This window comes from Bos indicus, chromosome 29 (genome assembly GCF_029378745.1).
Source record: "Bos indicus isolate NIAB-ARS_2022 breed Sahiwal x Tharparkar chromosome 29, NIAB-ARS_B.indTharparkar_mat_pri_1.0, whole genome shotgun sequence".
Lineage (NCBI taxonomy): Eukaryota > Metazoa > Chordata > Mammalia > Artiodactyla > Bovidae > Bos > Bos indicus.
The window spans coordinates 34,758,784-34,776,747 of NC_091788.1; the positions used below are offsets into that span (position 1 = coordinate 34,758,784).

At 45.3% G+C, this 17,964-nt stretch overlaps 1 protein-coding gene across 8 annotated transcripts in view; it reads left to right on the forward strand.

Annotated features, from left to right (window-relative positions):
• The window catches only part of LOC109554632 (opioid-binding protein/cell adhesion molecule), a 1,067,951-nt gene that overhangs the window by 811,236 nt on the left and 238,751 nt on the right, over positions 1–17,964 (forward strand). For all 8 annotated transcript variants that reach the window (XM_070783260.1, XM_070783263.1, XM_070783259.1 and 5 more), the window contains one exon: positions 1,495–1,727. In XM_070783260.1, the coding sequence (XP_070639361.1) occupies positions 1,495–1,727 (233 nt within the window). The remainder of the gene's footprint in view (positions 1–1,494; positions 1,728–17,964) is intronic.

Below are 17,964 nucleotides of genomic sequence, written 5' to 3' on the forward strand. Positions count from 1 at the left end.
AGTAGTGTGTGTACGTTAATCCCAAACTCCTAATGTATCCCCCCTCTTGCCCTTTGGTAACCTTAAGTTTGTTTTATGTGTCTGAGAGTCTGCTTCTGTTTTGTAACTAAAATCATTGGTACCATTCCCTAAGATTCCACAGGTAAGTGATATCACATGGTATCATCATTCTCTAACTTATTTCACTCAGTATGAGAATCTCTAGATCCATCCATGTTGCTGCAAATGGCATTGCTTCATTTTGTTGCTTAATAGTGCTGGTGGTGGTGGTGGTGGTGTAGTCACTAAGTCACTAAGTTGTGTCCAACTCCTATGACCCCAAGGACTGTAGCCACCAGACTCCTCTGTCCATGAGATTATCCCAGCAAGAATACTGGAGTTCCTCCTCCAGAAGAACTTTCTGACCCAGGAATTGAACCCACATCTGTGTTTCCTGCATTGACAGGTAGATTCTTTCCCACTGAGCCACCAGAGAAGCCCAGCTGAGTAGCATTGTATCGTATATACACCACATCTTTACCAACGCTTACGTTGCTTCCAAGTCTCAGCTATTGTAAATAGTGCTGCTATGAATGTAGGGGTTCATGTATCTTTTCAAATTATGGTTTTCTCCAGATATATGCCCAGGAGTGGGATTGCGGGATCATATGGTAACTCAGTTCTCCATATAATTTACACTAGTTTACATTCCCAGCAATAGTCACAGCCTCCAACTGTTGGGAAGGGTAGGCGAGTGTATGTGAGGTAGAGATCAGCTTCTTACCTTGGTGATCTTGGTGACGACCAGCTGATGTCAACTGCATTGTTCTCAGGGGTAGGTCTTATTTCTACCTTATTTCTACTTATTTCTACTTATTTCTACTCTCTTATTTCAGGAGAGTCTTATTTCTACCTCCAGACTGTTGGCTTTCTACAGCAAATTTCAAGATCCGTGTTATAACTGTGCTTGCAGGGCTTGGGGCAGCTTCGGGGACAGGCAATGACAGTGCGGGGGCGGGGGGGTGGGTATGGAGGTGAATGTGTCCCATGTTTGACTTAATGACAAGTGAAGCATTTGCCATATAGATTAGCTGTGATCTGTTTGAAATACCGATGCACTTTCTCTCCCCTCTGGCCCTGGGCCACTTTTCCCACAAGGTGGTAAATGCGCTAGAGAAATGTAAACTAATTTTCATATAAGCCTAAGGGAAAAATAAGATAGAAAGCAAATATACAGCAAAGATATTCACATAATATGTTTCAAAATCAAATAGAAATGATTTTGTAGCATCAGGTCTTCAGGATGATTCAGGCCACTGTTGCCCTCTATTTAAGAAGTTTTATCAATAATTGATCCCTTTTAACACTGGGTTATGTTATTTCATTTACTCCTGGAACAACAACAGCTGCATTTATAATAGAATCTCTTAACACTCTCTCCCTCTCCTCCCTCCCTCTCCCCACTCTTCCCCTTTCCCCTTTCTTCTCCCCTCCCCTCCCCACTCTCACTCACAGATGTACCATAGATGATCGGGTCACCCGGGTGGCCTGGCTGAACCGCAGCACCATCCTCTACGCCGGGAATGACAAGTGGTCCATAGACCCTCGAGTGATCATCCTGGTGAACACGCCAACCCAGTACAGCATCATGATCCAGAACGTGGACGTGTACGACGAGGGCCCCTATACCTGCTCTGTGCAGACGGACAACCACCCCAAGACCTCCCGTGTCCACCTCATCGTGCAGGGTGAGTTGATTGGACAGGGTGCTGACGTTCCTGTCAGCGATGCAGAGGGCACATGATCTCAGTCTGTGCTTCCACCTCCTGTAGAAAGACACAAAAAGCCATTCCTCTGCAGAATCCAGAGACTGAGTGTGTCCTGGATCCCTTCCACCTGTGGGTGTCTTGACTAAGCGCTGAGGATCTTCACAGAGCTTCTCAGGTTTATCTCTGGTCCTTCTGTTCTCATTCATAGGTTGTTTGGTATTGTTGAGTTGGTTGAGCTTTCTAGGGTTGGACAAGATATAGAAATATAATATATCGTATGTTAGTTACTTAGCACTCTGGAGTTAGGGCAAGATACTTTAGGAAATCGATTGTACTACTCTCTGTTCCTGTTATTTTTCAGAGGCTTAGCTCATGATAAAAGGTTAATAATATTGATGTAAAATCATATGATGTATGGCTGTTTTTGCATAGCTGATGGTTACGTGTGATCTGGAAAGGGGTTCTCAGTGTTGCTTGGCATTGCTGTTGTGTCTGTCTATACCCTTTTAGCCCCAGAGTGGAGCTGAGGTCAAGAGGGATATTAGTCAAAATGTATCTAGGTCTACATTGGAAATAAATTTATATAATTAAAAGGGGGCTCCCTAACTTCCTCTCCTGTTCTCCTTTAAAAATCTGAATTAATATAACCCATGCATAGTATTTAAGAGTTTTGCATTTGAATTTTACTTTGTTGGAGAAAAATGGGGTTGAAAAAATATCAGAATCTCAGATATCAACTATTCAATATTAAGAATTAAAAACTCACGCAGAGAGCAGCCATAAGCTTTGGGGAGGCATCGTAAGACAGCCCTACAGATGAGCTTATGATGAGCTATCCCCTGCCAACACCCCCGTGACTGTGCAAAGCAATTTCCGTCAGGTATCTATAAATGATGCCAAAGAGGTACTGAGCAGACCATCCCCCAGACCCCAGGGACACAGCCTCCCTCCACCAAAGGGTGGAATCTTCTCAGTGTCTCCTACTCCAACATCTTGGAGCCATGCATTGAGCTCAGAAGGAAGAATGTATGTGACTTAGCATCAGTAAGTGCCTTTAATCAGATCCCATCTGCAGTCAGCTTAATGGATTTTTTTCAGGTTGTGATTTGTGTGCGGCATTCTTGCTTAGCTAGTATGTATTCCCTCATTCCTGCCTTTCTAAAATATATAATTTTGCTCATTTCGGTTGGTTTCATGGGGAGTTTGAGTAGCGGGTAAAGTCTTTTCATGCTTCAGTCATGTATAAAATTTCAAGGGGACCATTCTTTTCTTTTGGCTGGAGATCTTTGCTAGTGGGCCATCTGGGCTCTGACTCCAAAGGCTTTGATAGTGGCCTGAGCATTGCCGGGGCTCTGTCTGCTCCCGGCAGGCCCTGGGGCTGATGTAGCACTTGAAGCTTTTCCTCCATTCAGCCTCCAAACCTTTCTCTGACCCACATCCCCCCAGACTCCCACATCTGATGCCGCACAAGGACACCTATGCTCCCTGCTGTGTCTCTTCTCCATCCACATCTCACCAGTGGTATGGCTTGGGATGATCATGTCTCGGGAGCTACAAGGCAGCCTGCCATCTGGAGATAAAGACAAGTACCACGTCTGATGCTTCTCCTCTGGTGAGGCCCTCCCCAGGATCAGTCATCTGAGATGAGTGGGGATATCTGCAGAAAACAAGAAAGTGTGAACTCTCACCACCCGCCTGCCACCTGGGCTTGGTTCCAGAGCAGCTGAAATTCTCAGCCTAGGAAGTGACGCCTCCATGGCACCTCTGTGGCCTTGACAGCAAAGTTATCTACAAATTCAGGAAACTCGGCGCTGAAATAAAAAAGAACTGTCAGGCACTATACGGAAACAGACTCAAACAGAACAAGACTCTCGCTTTTCAGGAAAGAAGACAGATTGTACAAGCATGTCAAAGTCAACAAAGGCCGTAAAGGGCTCGGCTCATGGCTCAGAGCTGCAGGCATAATACTGCATAAGAAGCTTGGAAGCAGTTCCTGGGGCTGGATGTGGAAGCCAGTGAGGTCTCTCCATGGGCCTCAGGGCCCTGGGTCATAAAGAGTCTGGGAAGAAGCAGGAAGCAGAGCAATAGAGTCCTTCATCCCAGAGGTCACTTTCTCAAGTCTCCACAATTCAGGCCAAGTGACTTCTGTAGCTCCTATGACATTCAACTCAGAGATCAGGAGGGCGGAGGAGGAAGGGAAATGCCTCCTCTTGGAAATCTTAGCAGACTGGGCTTCACATTCACGGAGAAGCTAAACAAAGGTATTTAGGGAGATGCCTCCTCCTCCATCTTGGTGAACTATTGCTGGCTTGTCTTCCTTTGGGGACCATTGAGTTTCCAGCAGGTGGAAGCAGAGACCCCATGGCTCAATTAGAAGGAAGCCCGGGAGTCTCTCCCTTCCCAGCAGCGGTCGGCTTTCGTCCAGCCTATAGATTAATTTTTCAGACTTAGTGTTAGTTCAGGTTAGATAAAGATAATGAAAGTTTCCTAATCCTCTTAAAGAAGATTTATCTGACCGAGTAGAAAGCTTTTGGAATACAATAAGGCATGTATAAAACTGAGGCCTAATCTTGCCTTTAATTTCCAACTGCTGATGGGTATTGATTTTGCAATGAGAAAAACTGAGAAATTTCCGAGCTGCAACTTGTCCATATATATATATGGTATTTATTTATCTCCTGTCCATTTGAGAGTATTAGAATCTCATCACCTCTAGCAGACAAGTGCCATGAGCCAAAGGGCGATCCCGTGGGCTCTGGGCTTTGTTGTTCCCTCCTCCTGCAAAGTGGAGTAACTGAGAGATGCTGTATCACTAAACTCGAAGTCTGTCTGTCCCTGTTTTATAAGGTGGCCTCTCCACATATCTGATGGGATTGATTTCCAAGTCCTTCTCTTTAAGGCAAGAAGCTGCATTTATTAAAAGAATATCACTGGTCCACGAGATACATCTTGACCACCTTGAAGGGATAACTTCAAGGCACCACGTGATGGTGTGTGACAGTGTAGCTGAGACTGTGTGCCTGGTGTATGATGCTCAGTCTGAGACTGCGTACCCAAGCGCTAAGGGAATTCAGAGCATGGGGCTTAGACAGCCAGGGTGGGAAAACCTATCCGGCAGCCCTGTGTGGGATGGGGTGAGGGATGCTCCTCCTGTGATGAGGAGCTGAAGGGCACAGTGATCAGGTCAGGCTGATCACTCAGGCTGTGAGCACAGCAGGCTGTGGGTCTCCCTGTAGGAATGGAGAAGGTTCCTTCAGGAGACATCATCCAAGAGAAATTGCAAGGGTTAATCCCAGGGCTTGAAAGAGGAAGAATTAAAAAGGTATCACCTCCCTTTTAGAGTCTGGGGAAATGTTAGATGGTCTTGCTAGCAACTTTGGAGTTAGGCTCCTCAGCCACTGGGAAAGGAAGGTGTTAGGGTTGTGAGCTGTAGGAATAAAGAAAACACAGATGTTACACAGGAGTTACAGAACTGAGAATTGGGTATAATGCAAGACAAGAAGGGTATGTTTGAGATTCATCATAAATTTACTAGCATGAGAGTAGGTATGTTTTGTGAGATTAACTCTTCCTACTAGAGAACAGTGGGACTTCCCAGATGGCTCGGTGATAAAGAATCTGCCTACCAGTGCAGGAGACTCGGGAGATGCAGGTTCAGTCACTCAGTCGGGAAGGTCCTCTGGAGGAGGAAATGGCAACCCACTCCAATATTCTTTCTGGGAGAATCCCATGGACAGAAGAGCCTGGTGGCTGAAGTATATAGTGTTGCCGAGACTCAGACACGACTGAGAGACTGAGTGTGCACTAGAGAACAGCAGGCATAGCACACGGTTTGGGGCATTCTAGGCTTTTAGCAAATGTTTGTAAAACGGACGAAGGACAGACTGATGCAGCAGATGAAATGGCAGAAGAAGGCAGTGATCCTGAAGTCCCTGCAAGCAGATAGGGGCAGGCAGGGAATAGTCAGGCTGTCCAGATGACTCAGAGTGGACAGTGATTAGAAAGAGGTCCTTGGAGGGATGAGGTCATCAACGTGACAAGCCAAGAGACACGTTCTAACAAGGATCAGATGAGTTCTGTGAGCTTGCTTAGTACTTTACAGCACTGGTCACAATCTTTGCCTCATTTGACCCTCACAACAAGCCCTGGGAGTCATCAGGGCAGCGACTGTTATCTCCGTTTTGCAAATTAGATCACTGCAGTTATGAAGTTAAGAAACCAGCCAGGGTCCCCTGTGAGTCAGCAGCAGAGCAGGTCTGAACCTCGACCACTTGGCTCCACAATCAGTGTCTCTCCAGCACCTGCCACTCCCTCCACTGGCAACCTCATCTAAAGTGATTTCTCTAACCCAGATCCATGGGGACTTACCAGTTCTCCTTTCTTTTTCCTGCTACTGATGTTTCACTGTACAAACAGAAACTGGGGACAGAGCTCAAAAAAGAAAATGAGAGGGAAGGAGCAGGAGTGGGATGCTAGAGCCATAAAAGATGGAGAGGCTGAAAGACAAAGAAAATGATAATTAATTTACCAGTAGCTCATCCCTCCAGGGATATATGTTCTAAATGTTACCTCTTTACCCTGTGTAAGTACTGAGAATACTGGCCCCTTAGAGGATCCAGAATCCAGTTGTCATTCTGATTGTTGCGAACTCTTCAGCATCCTGGAGCCTGTGAACATCCTCCTGTTGTAGTTTCTGTCACTGCCAGGGATCCATAGATAGGAAAATCTGGTGCATCTTTGCTCCTTGGATGTTGGTATCTCTGTCTGCTCTTCTGGCTAGTTCAAAAATCTGTTGACTGCCAGACACTTGCTTTCATGGATCAAACTCCTCTTGCTAAACCCAATTTTAGGCAAAGGGCTAGAAATGATGAATTGTGTTAACAAGTCTGTGCAGTTTCTATATCTGCAAAGACTGGGGCTTTGAGCCTGGAGTCAATTCAGGTGAGACCGTGTGGTACCCAAGTTTAGTTCAGCAGGGAAAGAAGTCTGATTCTCCACCCAGTCCGGTCCTATGTTCCACTGGGTGTCAGCCAGTCCCTGCACAGGGCACATGAGTGTAAACTGATCTCAGCTGATCCTCGTAACCTCCCTGCAGAGTTCAGACCGTACTCACATCTCACAGATAAGGAAACCAAGGCTCAGAAAGAGTCAGAACTTGCCCAAAGATGATGGAGCTACTAAATGCTCTCAGAAATCTCTGCGAGGCTTGTCTTTAGATGAAAGCTCTCAAAATACACACAGTGAATGTTCTCTGCATGATCTCTTTTGACTAGTCTTCACTGAAGCCTTGGGAGAGCGAACAGGAAGTTTCCACATTCCAAGGAAAAAACCCTGAGATTCAGAGTTGATTTCTCCAAGTTGTACTGGCTAGCCAGTGTCAAAGCAGCCCAAATGCCAGGAGTTGTTTTTCGTTTTGTTTTGTTTTTATTGAAGTAGATTTGATTTATAATATTGTCTTAGGTTCAGGTGTACAGTGAAGTGGTTTAGTTATATATGTATGTACATACATATATGTGTACATACATACATGTGTACATATATATGTGTGTGTACATATATATATCTTATGTACATATATATGTTTAAATTATATTTATATTTTGTAGATTATTTCCCTTAGATGTTATTAAAAATATTGAGTATAGTTCCCTGTGGTGTAAAATAGGTCCTTACTGATTATGTATTTTATAGACAGTAGTATGTATATGTTAATCACAAACTCCTAATTTACTCCTCCTTTTCCCCTTTGGTAACCATAAGTTAGTTTTCTATGTCTGTGGGTCTATTTCCATTCTGTATGTAAGTTCACTTGTATCATTTTTTTACGATCCCACATGTAAGAGATATCATATGATATTTGTCTCTGTCTTACTTAGTTTGGAGAATTTCTAGGTTCATCCCTGCTGCTGCAAAAGGCATTATTTCATTCTTTTTATGGCTGAGCAATATTCTGTTGTATATCTGTACCACAGCTTTATCCATCCATCTGCTGATGGACATTTAGGTTGCTTCTTTATCCTGACTATTGTGAATAGTGCTGCGATGAAGGAATTTAAATTCTAGACCAAGTGTTGGGTTCACATGCCAGATTGCTAACTCATAGCTGAGTAGAAGGGCAGGTACATGTTACTATTTGTGAGAAAGATACAGCAGTTCTGAGGTGATGTGGAGAGGGGTGGCTCCTCAGGAGACCATTGTGGGGTGGAGTGGTCCTGGCTGAGGCTGGTCATGGTGGATGGGGGCTGGGCACCTGGGGGACCATCTCCAATAAGTGAGCAGGGCACGCCTGCCCAGGGGTGCCTACTTTCCGCCAGGGCCTACCTATTTCCAACTCTTCCTTTGTTACTCACCTCTTTTTCTCCTCTATTTTCCCCTTTTGTCCCAAATATTCTTTAAATAGTCATTTAAATTAACATGCATAATTGTGGGCCTAAAGAAAAGCGGGCAGTCAACCTGAAATCCATTTAATTTATTCGGCCTGTATTTTAAATTATAATCACACTTGCTCTTTACAGAGGCAGAGTGGGAATGTGGAAAAGAACAAGACCAGGCATTAAAAAAACTCCCTCCTCAGCCTGAGCTCTGCTCCTCTGTGCCCCTGGCATGTTCCCTTCCTGGCTTCTTATCCCAGGTGAAGAAGACAAGTGAATGTAAATGATTTCCTCCAGGTATACACATGCACACCTTAACCTTACTCCTGTGTGTGTGTGTGTGTTAACAGATATATATGAAAGACATCCTTTTCTTTCCTGCATCACCTGATATTTGTAAACCCCCAAACTCACATCAAATGTTGAATATATGCTCGATTCCTAATTTCAGGGTTGGGTAAACCAAGAAAGCAATTACAACTTAGAAGAATCAGGACTGAAATTGGTGCCTGCAGCAGGCCGTCTGTCCCCAGCAGAGGGAGGCACTTGATGAGTTGTCCTTCACAAGGAGGATGTCCCGTGCAGGTCCCTCCAGATCTGGCCTCAGGGCTGGAATGAGACTCACACTCAGTCTCTGCAGCTGTCCTGTCCCTTCCCTCACGTTGTGTTATGCAGACATCTGTTGGAATTAGACACATCTCATGGCCGAAACCAGAGAAGGCAATGGCACCCTACTCCAGTACTCTTGCCTGGAAAATCCCATGGATGGAGGAGCCTGGAGGGCTGCAGTCCATGGGGTCACTAAGAGTCGGACACGACTGAGCGACTTCACTTTCACTTTTCACTTTCATGCATTGGAGAAGAAAATGGGAACCCACTCCAGTATTATTGCCTGGAGAATCCCAGGGAAAGAGGAGCCTAGTGGGCTGCTGTCTGTGGGGTCCAACAGAGTCAGACACGACTGAAGCAACTTAGCAGCAGCAGCAGCAGCAGCAGCATGGCTGAAACAGAATCAGTGGTCATCTCCACTCAATCTTCTACATTATCACGTCTTTCCTGACGTCATGCGTAGTTGCTGACAACACAGTACAAAACAATAAAAAAAAAAAATTTCTCATTTTATCAAGTCTCTACTTCCCCTGTTGTGAGGAGGAATATGGGACTATGTTCAGCTCTGCTTAGAAACTAAAATGATAACATACACAGTTTTTCAGGTTTCGTAATTGCTTCTTTTGTGGCTCATGGAATTCCATCCTCCTCTCCATGAAATATGCAGGTCCAGCCTCCCGCTAGCCTGGGTCTGGAGACTATATGCTCAGTTCCTCCAGTAACACTCATGATCTTTAAATTATAGGAGCAGGAAGAGCTAGGATTTCCCAAGTTGAATGAGACCAAGGCAGAGTCTGATGCTGGATGAACACAAGTCAGGGCTGGAGATAGTTTGAGCTTGTCTGCCAAGAGGGCAATAGTTCCGTGTGGGAGCCCTGGCTTCAGTTGGGTCCATCCAAGTGTGTGAGCCGGTTTGGAGCGCACCGCAGAGACTCTGTGATCCAAGATGGTGCTGCCAGTCCTGGCACATGGTCTGGGGACACATACAGGAGCCAGGAAGGGAAGTGGCAGAATCCAGAGCTACCATTTGCTTATTTGCAGTGGAACTGAACAAACAGAGTATCATGAAGTCTGCCCTCAGAATTGTCACTGATATGGAGATGTGGGAGAAAATGAAAATGCCCGTTATGTTCTAGTTAATTTGCATGGTGATTTCAGCAGATGTCACTAGCTCAAGTGAATATGAAGAGATCTTTCCTATTGCTGTCAGCAGGGGAAGCAGCGGCACTTTAGAAGAAGGGAAACTTAGTAAATATTCATCAATTCTCGTCATAGTTGAAAGTTCATCAGGACCCTCCTATAGTCAGGATCCCACCTAAGATTTCAGACTTCACTACCACAGGGTTAGTCAATCATAGCCTAGCAACAGAGCCATCTGTGAATTTAGAATGGCGATATTTTCCTACGCGCAGCATGTGGACCCATATTTGAAGACTATTACTTGTAACCACAAGCCTAGTTCCGAGCCTCTCATTACCAGGTTTTACCGGAAACACAGTGTCTGAGCAACAATACCTCTCTACTGCACTTTTTCCTGCTTTGGCTTCTCATCAAGGTAGCAAAAATCTTTGACTGTTTTCTCTCTCCTCATTCTCTTCACTCATCATTCTCCTCTGGAAGTTCAGACACTGAAGAACAATAGAAACAAAGTAAAACAATCCCAGGAAAAGCGGTCAAAGATATGCCTTTGAATAATTAGAAACCACGGCTGTCATGTCTGAGTACCAAGCATGATGGTCACTTCTCAGACAGGATCCAATTCTGTTTCCCAGTTAACCCAAGCAGGCGGGATGCATTTTCCTAATTTTTTGAATGAGGAAACTGAGGCTCAGAGAGTCTGAGAGTCAAGAGCTGAGAAGAGCTGTGATTTGAGCTCTGCTTCATCTGTAGCGAAACCAGCACCTAACCTCTCTGTGGAACCTCCTCTGGGTTCCCTCCCTTTTCAATAAGTCTCAGACCAGACTGACTCACTTGTTCATTTGCAAGGCACATGCTTGCTTTGCCAGGTTATCTCGGTTTACAGAATCTCAGTCTCGTATCTCTGCAGTCAGGATCTATCCTCCTTAAACCTCTCTCTCTTCTACCTTATGAATCTTAGTGATTATGACTTCTTCCTTGGAGTTAATATCATTGCCACTGAAATCTACATTTCTATTTCTTAATTTCCCTAGTTCTAGCCTCTTATTTCTGATTCTTTCCTGAACTCTCTAAGGTGGGTACCCACTAGGCATCTTTGTGTGCCCCACCCTGGACTTCTCTTCTTCACTCCAAAACCTCTTCCTCCTCTTTTAATTCAAATTTCTATTCACCAACACACCATCCTTGTATAAAACCTTGGCTTCAGTTCTGACTTTCTCTCTCTCTTGATTAGCCATCAAAACAGATGTCATGTCCAATAAAGTCATTCTCTTCCTTCCTGTTCGTTCCCACAACCACAGCCACCAAAGTGCAGCATCTTACCCTCTAGTGACTTTTCACTGTCACGTCCTAATTGCTACCCTACCCTCAGTCTCTGCCTCTTTATAATTCATTTTAACACCGTTGTCTAAATATTCCTGGTGCGCACGTCTGATCGTGTCACTTCCCCCTGCTAGCAATTTTAATGACTCCCTATTGACAATGCAATCAAGTCAAAATCTCTTACATCACTTTTCCAAGTGCTAAACAATTCAGGAGCAGACCTCCTTTCTCAGTCTTACTTTCTATTGCTCTGTTTTTATATCCTACACACAACTTAGCCAAACTTGTCCTTGTTAAACCTCCGCCCCTAGTGCCCTGCATTGATTTTCATTTCTCAAACAACTTGTCTGTCTTGAATGCACTTTTCTCTGAATGTCTAAGTTCTCCAGACCCTGTAGAGCAGGACTATCCAGTGGACCTTTCTGTGCTGATGAAAATGTCCTGCATTGTCCAACATGGCAGCTATTAGCCACTTTGAGAACAGGGTTGAGAACTTGAGGTGTGGCTAGTGAATGTTCAGTATTATTTCATATTGAAAAACTTAATTAAAAATAGCCATACATGTTAGTGGCTGTCATAGTGAACAGTGCAGCTTTAGAGTTGCTAAGTCCCCAAAGCCAAAGGCCATCTCTGTAATTCCAAACCTTACCTGCACTTGCCTATAGTCCCTGAAACTTCCCATTTCCTACTTCAGCTACTGCTGGGCCTAACTCTTTTCCTCTCCTAGATTTTTCCTTGAAAGCAAGAGCCAGAGTTGGCTCTCTCATTTTTGATATAGTCAAAACTTAGGGATTGCAATCTGAATTGGCAGGACCATATAGATAACTCTTCAACAAATTTATATTGTGCTAGTAATCCATGAAAATAGGGCATCCTCGGTGATCAAGTGGTAAAGAATTCGCCTGCAATACAGGAGACACAGGTTCAATTCCTGGGTTGGGAAGATCCCCTGGAGGAAGGCATGGCAACCCACTCCAGCATTTTTGCCTGGAGAATCCCATGGACAGAGGAGCCTGGCGGGCTGCAGTTCTTGGGGTCCCAAAGAATTGGACAAGACTGAGTGACTGAGCGTGCGTGTGTGCGTGCACACACACACACACACATACATACACACCACAAAAACATATCAACGAGCTTGGATTAATTACCTTCTCCTCATGCTCAGGATAGATTGCTGTATAGTTAAGCATCAAAAAACATTTATTTCTACTGAATAGGGAAGTTATTAGTGAAACTGTTTAAAAAATTCCATAATTTAGAACTTCAGGGGAAAGATGTGACACAGACATTCTTTTTAGTGATATTAGAAATCACCCCAAACAAGATGGCCCAGAGGGCAGCCCTGGCAGGCAGAGTTGGAAGGCATCCCTCCCCACCATCCTGCAGCAATCTGCTGATGGAGTGAATGCCACATGCTGATTGGCCAGCAAGTACACATTAATGACCAGTTAGCAACTGTGTTCAGGTCAATTAATTTATATTTGTATTTTGCAAGTGAAAGTTGCCCTGTTAGATTATTGATTCTTTGTCCCTGTATTCAATTTGTTTTTAATTGCACCATTGCTGGGCCAGACCCTCCCTCCTGGCAGACTGGCAATAAATCCGCCACCATCTCAACAATCAACAATAAATGTGTCTCTTCATGTCATTATTAATATGCCTCTTGGATGGGTTCGTTACTACGGCTCACAGTTTGTAAGAGCCGGATGGCACACCGCCAGAAGAATTCCTTTTCCCAAGGGCTATTTTGTCGTGATAGGATTGATGTTCTCAGGCCTGTGTGTGTCTGAGAAAAGGGGCCTGGGATTTAATTTAATATAGCTGGAATGTGAGCTCCCTAATCCTCCCCTTATCATAAACAGCTTTAGAAGAAGATTCTGTTGGAAGAGAGATTTTTACCCTCTCTTCCATTTCTTCCTCTTTTCTACTCACTTTTTTTTTCTTTTTCTTTTCGAGCTTCTTAATTCCTTCTTAATTTCTGCTCATATAGGTGCTTTTCACCTCTCAAAAACAACATAACAGCTACCTGGGTGATCTAAAATCCCCAGATAAGGGAGCCATGTGTCCCCCAGAAATTGGAGTTTTATTACTGGTTGATTGTTAGTTGGAAGCAGAGGGGAGTTCCCTGTGCTTGATGAGTGAATGGTGATTAACAGAGCTGCGGAAAAGTGGCTCTCATAATGTCACCTTAATTGGGGTCAGTACTGAAAAAGAATAAGAAGGAAATGGCTACCCACTGCAGTACTTTTGCCTGGAGAATTCCATGGACAGAGGAGCCTGGAGGGCTACAGTCCATGGGGTCATAAAGAGTCGAACACAACTGAGGAACTAACACTTTATTTCACTTTCTTAAAGAGATAATCACAAATTCCAGTGTTGTTATTGTTTTTTTCAGTTATTAGAATTTTTCAGGGGGAAGCACAGATTTTAAGTGAATGTATAGGTTGGCACAAGAGACCCTCTGTGTCTACACCAAAGGAGGAATCTAAATGGAACTGCCTACTGTATAAGAGCTTGGCCATGGCCAGAGATCTTGGAACCATCCAAATGTTGGCCATTTGCAAGGCACAAGTAGCTTCAAGATGAATTTTGGCATCCCTTCCTCAAATACAAGGGCTTCCCAGGTGGCTCAATGGTAAAGAATCTCCCGGCCAACGCAGCAAACACAAGCTCAATCCCCAGGTCAGGAAGATCCCCTGGAGAAGGAAATGGCAACTCACTCCAGTAATTCTTACCTGGAAAATCCCATGGACAAAGGAGCTTGATGGGCTACAGTCCATAGGAGTTGCAAAGAGTTGGACACAACTTAGTGACTAACCAACAACAACAGCCCTCAGATACAGGATGAACAGTCAATGTTTGGTTCAGGATAGAGATTTTCATCCTCAATTTACTGTGAACAGTGCCCATGCACAGAACTTCTTGGTGCAAAGCTCTCCAGTTCAGGTCAAACTGGGCTTGTTGAAAAGAGAGGGGCAGGAGGGCAGGGTGACACCTGCTGTTTCTCTTGATAGGCATCTAAGTGGCCCAAGGAAGTGGGAGTCAGGGGATGTGGGACTCAGGCCGGGATGGTTTAGAAGAGAAGGTGCAAGGGGAAGCTGGGAGAAGACCTGGAGATGCCTGCAGAGGGCCACGGGTACAGAGAGAGGATGCTAAGGGAGGCAAGGGAGTAGAGGAGGTGGGGAGGGGTGGAGAGAAAGAGGAAGAGGAGACTGGAGAGGCCAACCCAGGGCTCAGCACACTGCCGACACCTCCCCAGGGAACATGGGGAACCATGTCCAGCCTTCTCTAGCACAAGCACCTCCATGCCTGGATGCCCTGGGTTCTCTCCACCAGTGGCCCCTCTCCACTGCCCCCCTGCTGCTTTGTTGCATCTTGGTCAGCATGGCCTCCTGAGAGGCAGGGAGACTAGATGCAGGCACTGTGTGGAATGCAGGCTCAGAAAGTCTCTGACCCACGCTCTCCTGTCTTCCTCCACACCGGTAAGAACTGATCGCATCTCTGCCGACTCACGGCTGGGCTTGTGTTTCCCACATGCTGTAATATCCAGGCTAATCCAACAGAAAAGGCAATGTCACTGATAAGCAAAGCCTTAATTCAAACACATACAGAACAAAATGCACTTATCAAGCTGTTTCTCAATAAGAGGCAAGAAAAATTGAACTCTTGGTTTGACTACTTGCTCAGTGATCTTAAATGAGTTACTTAATTGGGCTAAGTTTCAGGGTCTTCATTTTAAATTTGGGGAAATAAATCCTGCCCTTGCCTTCCTTCTTCTTAGGGTTGTTCTACATTAAGTGGACAGAAACAAAGACAGGGGCTTCCCAGGCGGCTCAGTGGGTGAAGAATCGCCTGACAAAGCAGGACATGCAGGGGATGCAGGTTCGATCCCTGCATCTGGAAGATCCCTTGGAGGAGGGCATGGCAACCCACTCCAGTATTCTTGCCTGGAATAGTCTGTGGGCAGAGGAACCTGGCCGGCTACAGTCCATGGTGTCACAAAAGAGTCAGACACAGCTTAGCACCTAAACAACAACTCTATTATAGGTCCTGTGCAACTTTTAAAATGATTTGTTTTAGACTGTTAGGATAATTAACCTACCTTCTGAGTTTGCATGACTGGTGTTATGCTAGGGTGATTCATTAATATGTATAAGTCTGAACCCTCTACTCATCCTTACACAGTCTTGTCACATTAAAATATAGCCACTGACCCCTTACATTTTAATAAATTATGCTGGGTTTTATGGATAATAATGGAAGGCATTATTCCTTCTGAATATATCTGAATGTGTGCAATATTCCTATTTTTGAAGTTTGGTGTCTCTCTTATTATTTTTATTTTTTAAATTAATTTTTATTGGAGTATGGTTGCTTTACAACATGCTCTGTGGTGACCTAAATGGGAAAGAAATCCAAAATAGAGGGGATATATGTATACATATAACTGACTCATTTTGCTATGCGATAGGAACTAACACAGAAATTTAAAGCAATTGTCATTCTTGTTATTTTTAAGTATTCTTCTCTTAACTATTTTATATTGTTGTCATAATTTTATAGTCTCATGTCCAAAAGGTACTTCTGAATAAAACATCTACAATTAGGCTTATTGAAAGAGAATTAAGAAGTAGACAACTTTGAGTCAAAAGAGAAATAGCACAAAATCATTATCAAAGGTTCTGTTTTCCTTAAGAACCTTCCATCTGACATAAATATGCAAAACTTAAAGATATTTCTAAAACCCATGTGGCTCAGACGCTAAAGGATCTGCCTGCAACGCAGGAGACGTGGGTTCGATCCCTAGGTCAGGAAAAATCCCCTGGAGAAGGGTATGGCTGCCCATTCCAGCATTCTTCCCTGGAGAATTCCATGGACAGAGGAGCCTGGTGGGCCACAGGCCATGGGGTCACAAAGAGTCAGACACAGTTGAGCAACTAACACCAGCATTATATACCAAAAGGCATAGCTTCATTTCTGATGAATTATCCTTATTGCTCTCACATCCAAAATAAAGTAAGAGAAGTCTATGCTTGCATTTCAATAGGAAAAAGAAAAAAAAGTCTGGCTGCTGTGCACACGTCCCCACGTGTCCACTTTAAACGCCCCACCAACGGGAGTGTGAATCGAGGGGCCTGCGCCCTGGCCGTTGCTAATCCAGAGCACCGACAACTCACAGCAGAATCAGAGAGCACAGAATAGCTACTTGAGGAATAAAGCTTCTCAGCCCTTGGTTCCGCAGCAGCAGGGTGGAAAGTGAGGGGACAGGAAAATCAAAGTCCCTTTAAAAAAAGTGATCACGCATGGAGGCAAAATGTCCCCACAGCAGGAAAGAAAGTGGAAAACACACCAAATCAATCACCTTCAAAATAAGGCTTACAGTCTTCTGCTGCATAAGATGTAGGTGGGGAGGGGAGAGTGAGCCCGGCAGCTTGAAAAGTCTTTTATTAAACTGCATGCCGGTTGCCCTGGCTCAGACAGGAAAACGCAATTAAGGTCAGGCCATTAAGAAGCTGCCCAAGGATGGCGCTGAGAAAGGACAGGAGGAGGCCTGCAGGAGCCCAGGAAACTCACTCTGAAAAAGCGCCAGGCGGGGAGAAGGACCTGGGAAGGGACGGCCCTGAACGGAGGCCCAGTGACATGCGGAGGGAAGGCAGAAGGGAATCCATGCTTCTCAGGGCCCCTGGAATGGCCCGGGCATTTCTCCCAGTCCTGTCTTCCCTTGGCCCCGTTTGAGATAATGTGTCCCCGTGGGACATTCACGGTCAGGAGGGTGGTCAAAGGGCAGGCACAACATCACGTGGGTTTCACTCTGGCCCCCTGGTCACCCTTCCTCTCCTTAGACACATTCAGGTTCACGTCTACCTGCTGACCCAGAAGAGCAGGTGTGGAGCCCAGGTAAGACTCACACCCACCCCACTCCCACCTCTGCTCCATCGGTGGGACCAGGCTGAGCTGAACGAATCTGCTCATGAGGAGCCTGACCTCCCATTGGAAGCTCCAGAGACACATGTGCTTGAGAGCTGTCTCTGGTTTGGGGATTTGCTGGCTGTGAGGTGTGGCTGGCTCGTCACAGAAAGCACCAGGCGATGGTGACAGGCCCTGCTCCCTCCTTCTCAGACCAACCCCGGCACACCCCCGTGCCTGCCCTGTTACAAGGCCTCCTCTACAAAGACCTGGAGGTGTTATTTCAGGAGCTCAGATCTTCCAAGGGTCATACTGCCCCGATGTCGCTCTGTGACACTGTGCCAACACCTCTGGTCACACATCTGATTTCCCCACCAAGATACAAACTGTGAAGTCGGAGACCACATTTCCACCTCTCTGTGGACACAACCGTTTGAACAGGGCCTAACGTGGGTTAGATGCTAAAGATGTTTATTAAATGTGTCTGGTGTGTAATGAACAATCAATAAGTATTAAATGAGAAGATGATGGAAATATTCAGAGGAGGGGAACAAGTGGATGTTGGCATGTGTGTTCCCAAATCAACCCCAAGCTCACACTGGACACATATAGCCATGAGTATGGTGCTGACCAGCACTTCTTCCTTCCTCGACGGGCAGAGGATGAATTCCTGAGTCAAGAGTGGGTGAGGCAGTGTTTGTCTGCACAGCAGCCTGGCCGCTGTCTCTTGTACTGATGCTGGGCTGCAGGGTCCTTCCTGCCTTCCCCGGGCAATGTCCTCACCATGCTCTCAGTCTCTTTCCCTTTAGAGGAGCTTAAAGCCTTTAGGTGGCCTCTAAAAGGCTCAGGGTTTGCAGGATGCCCACAGC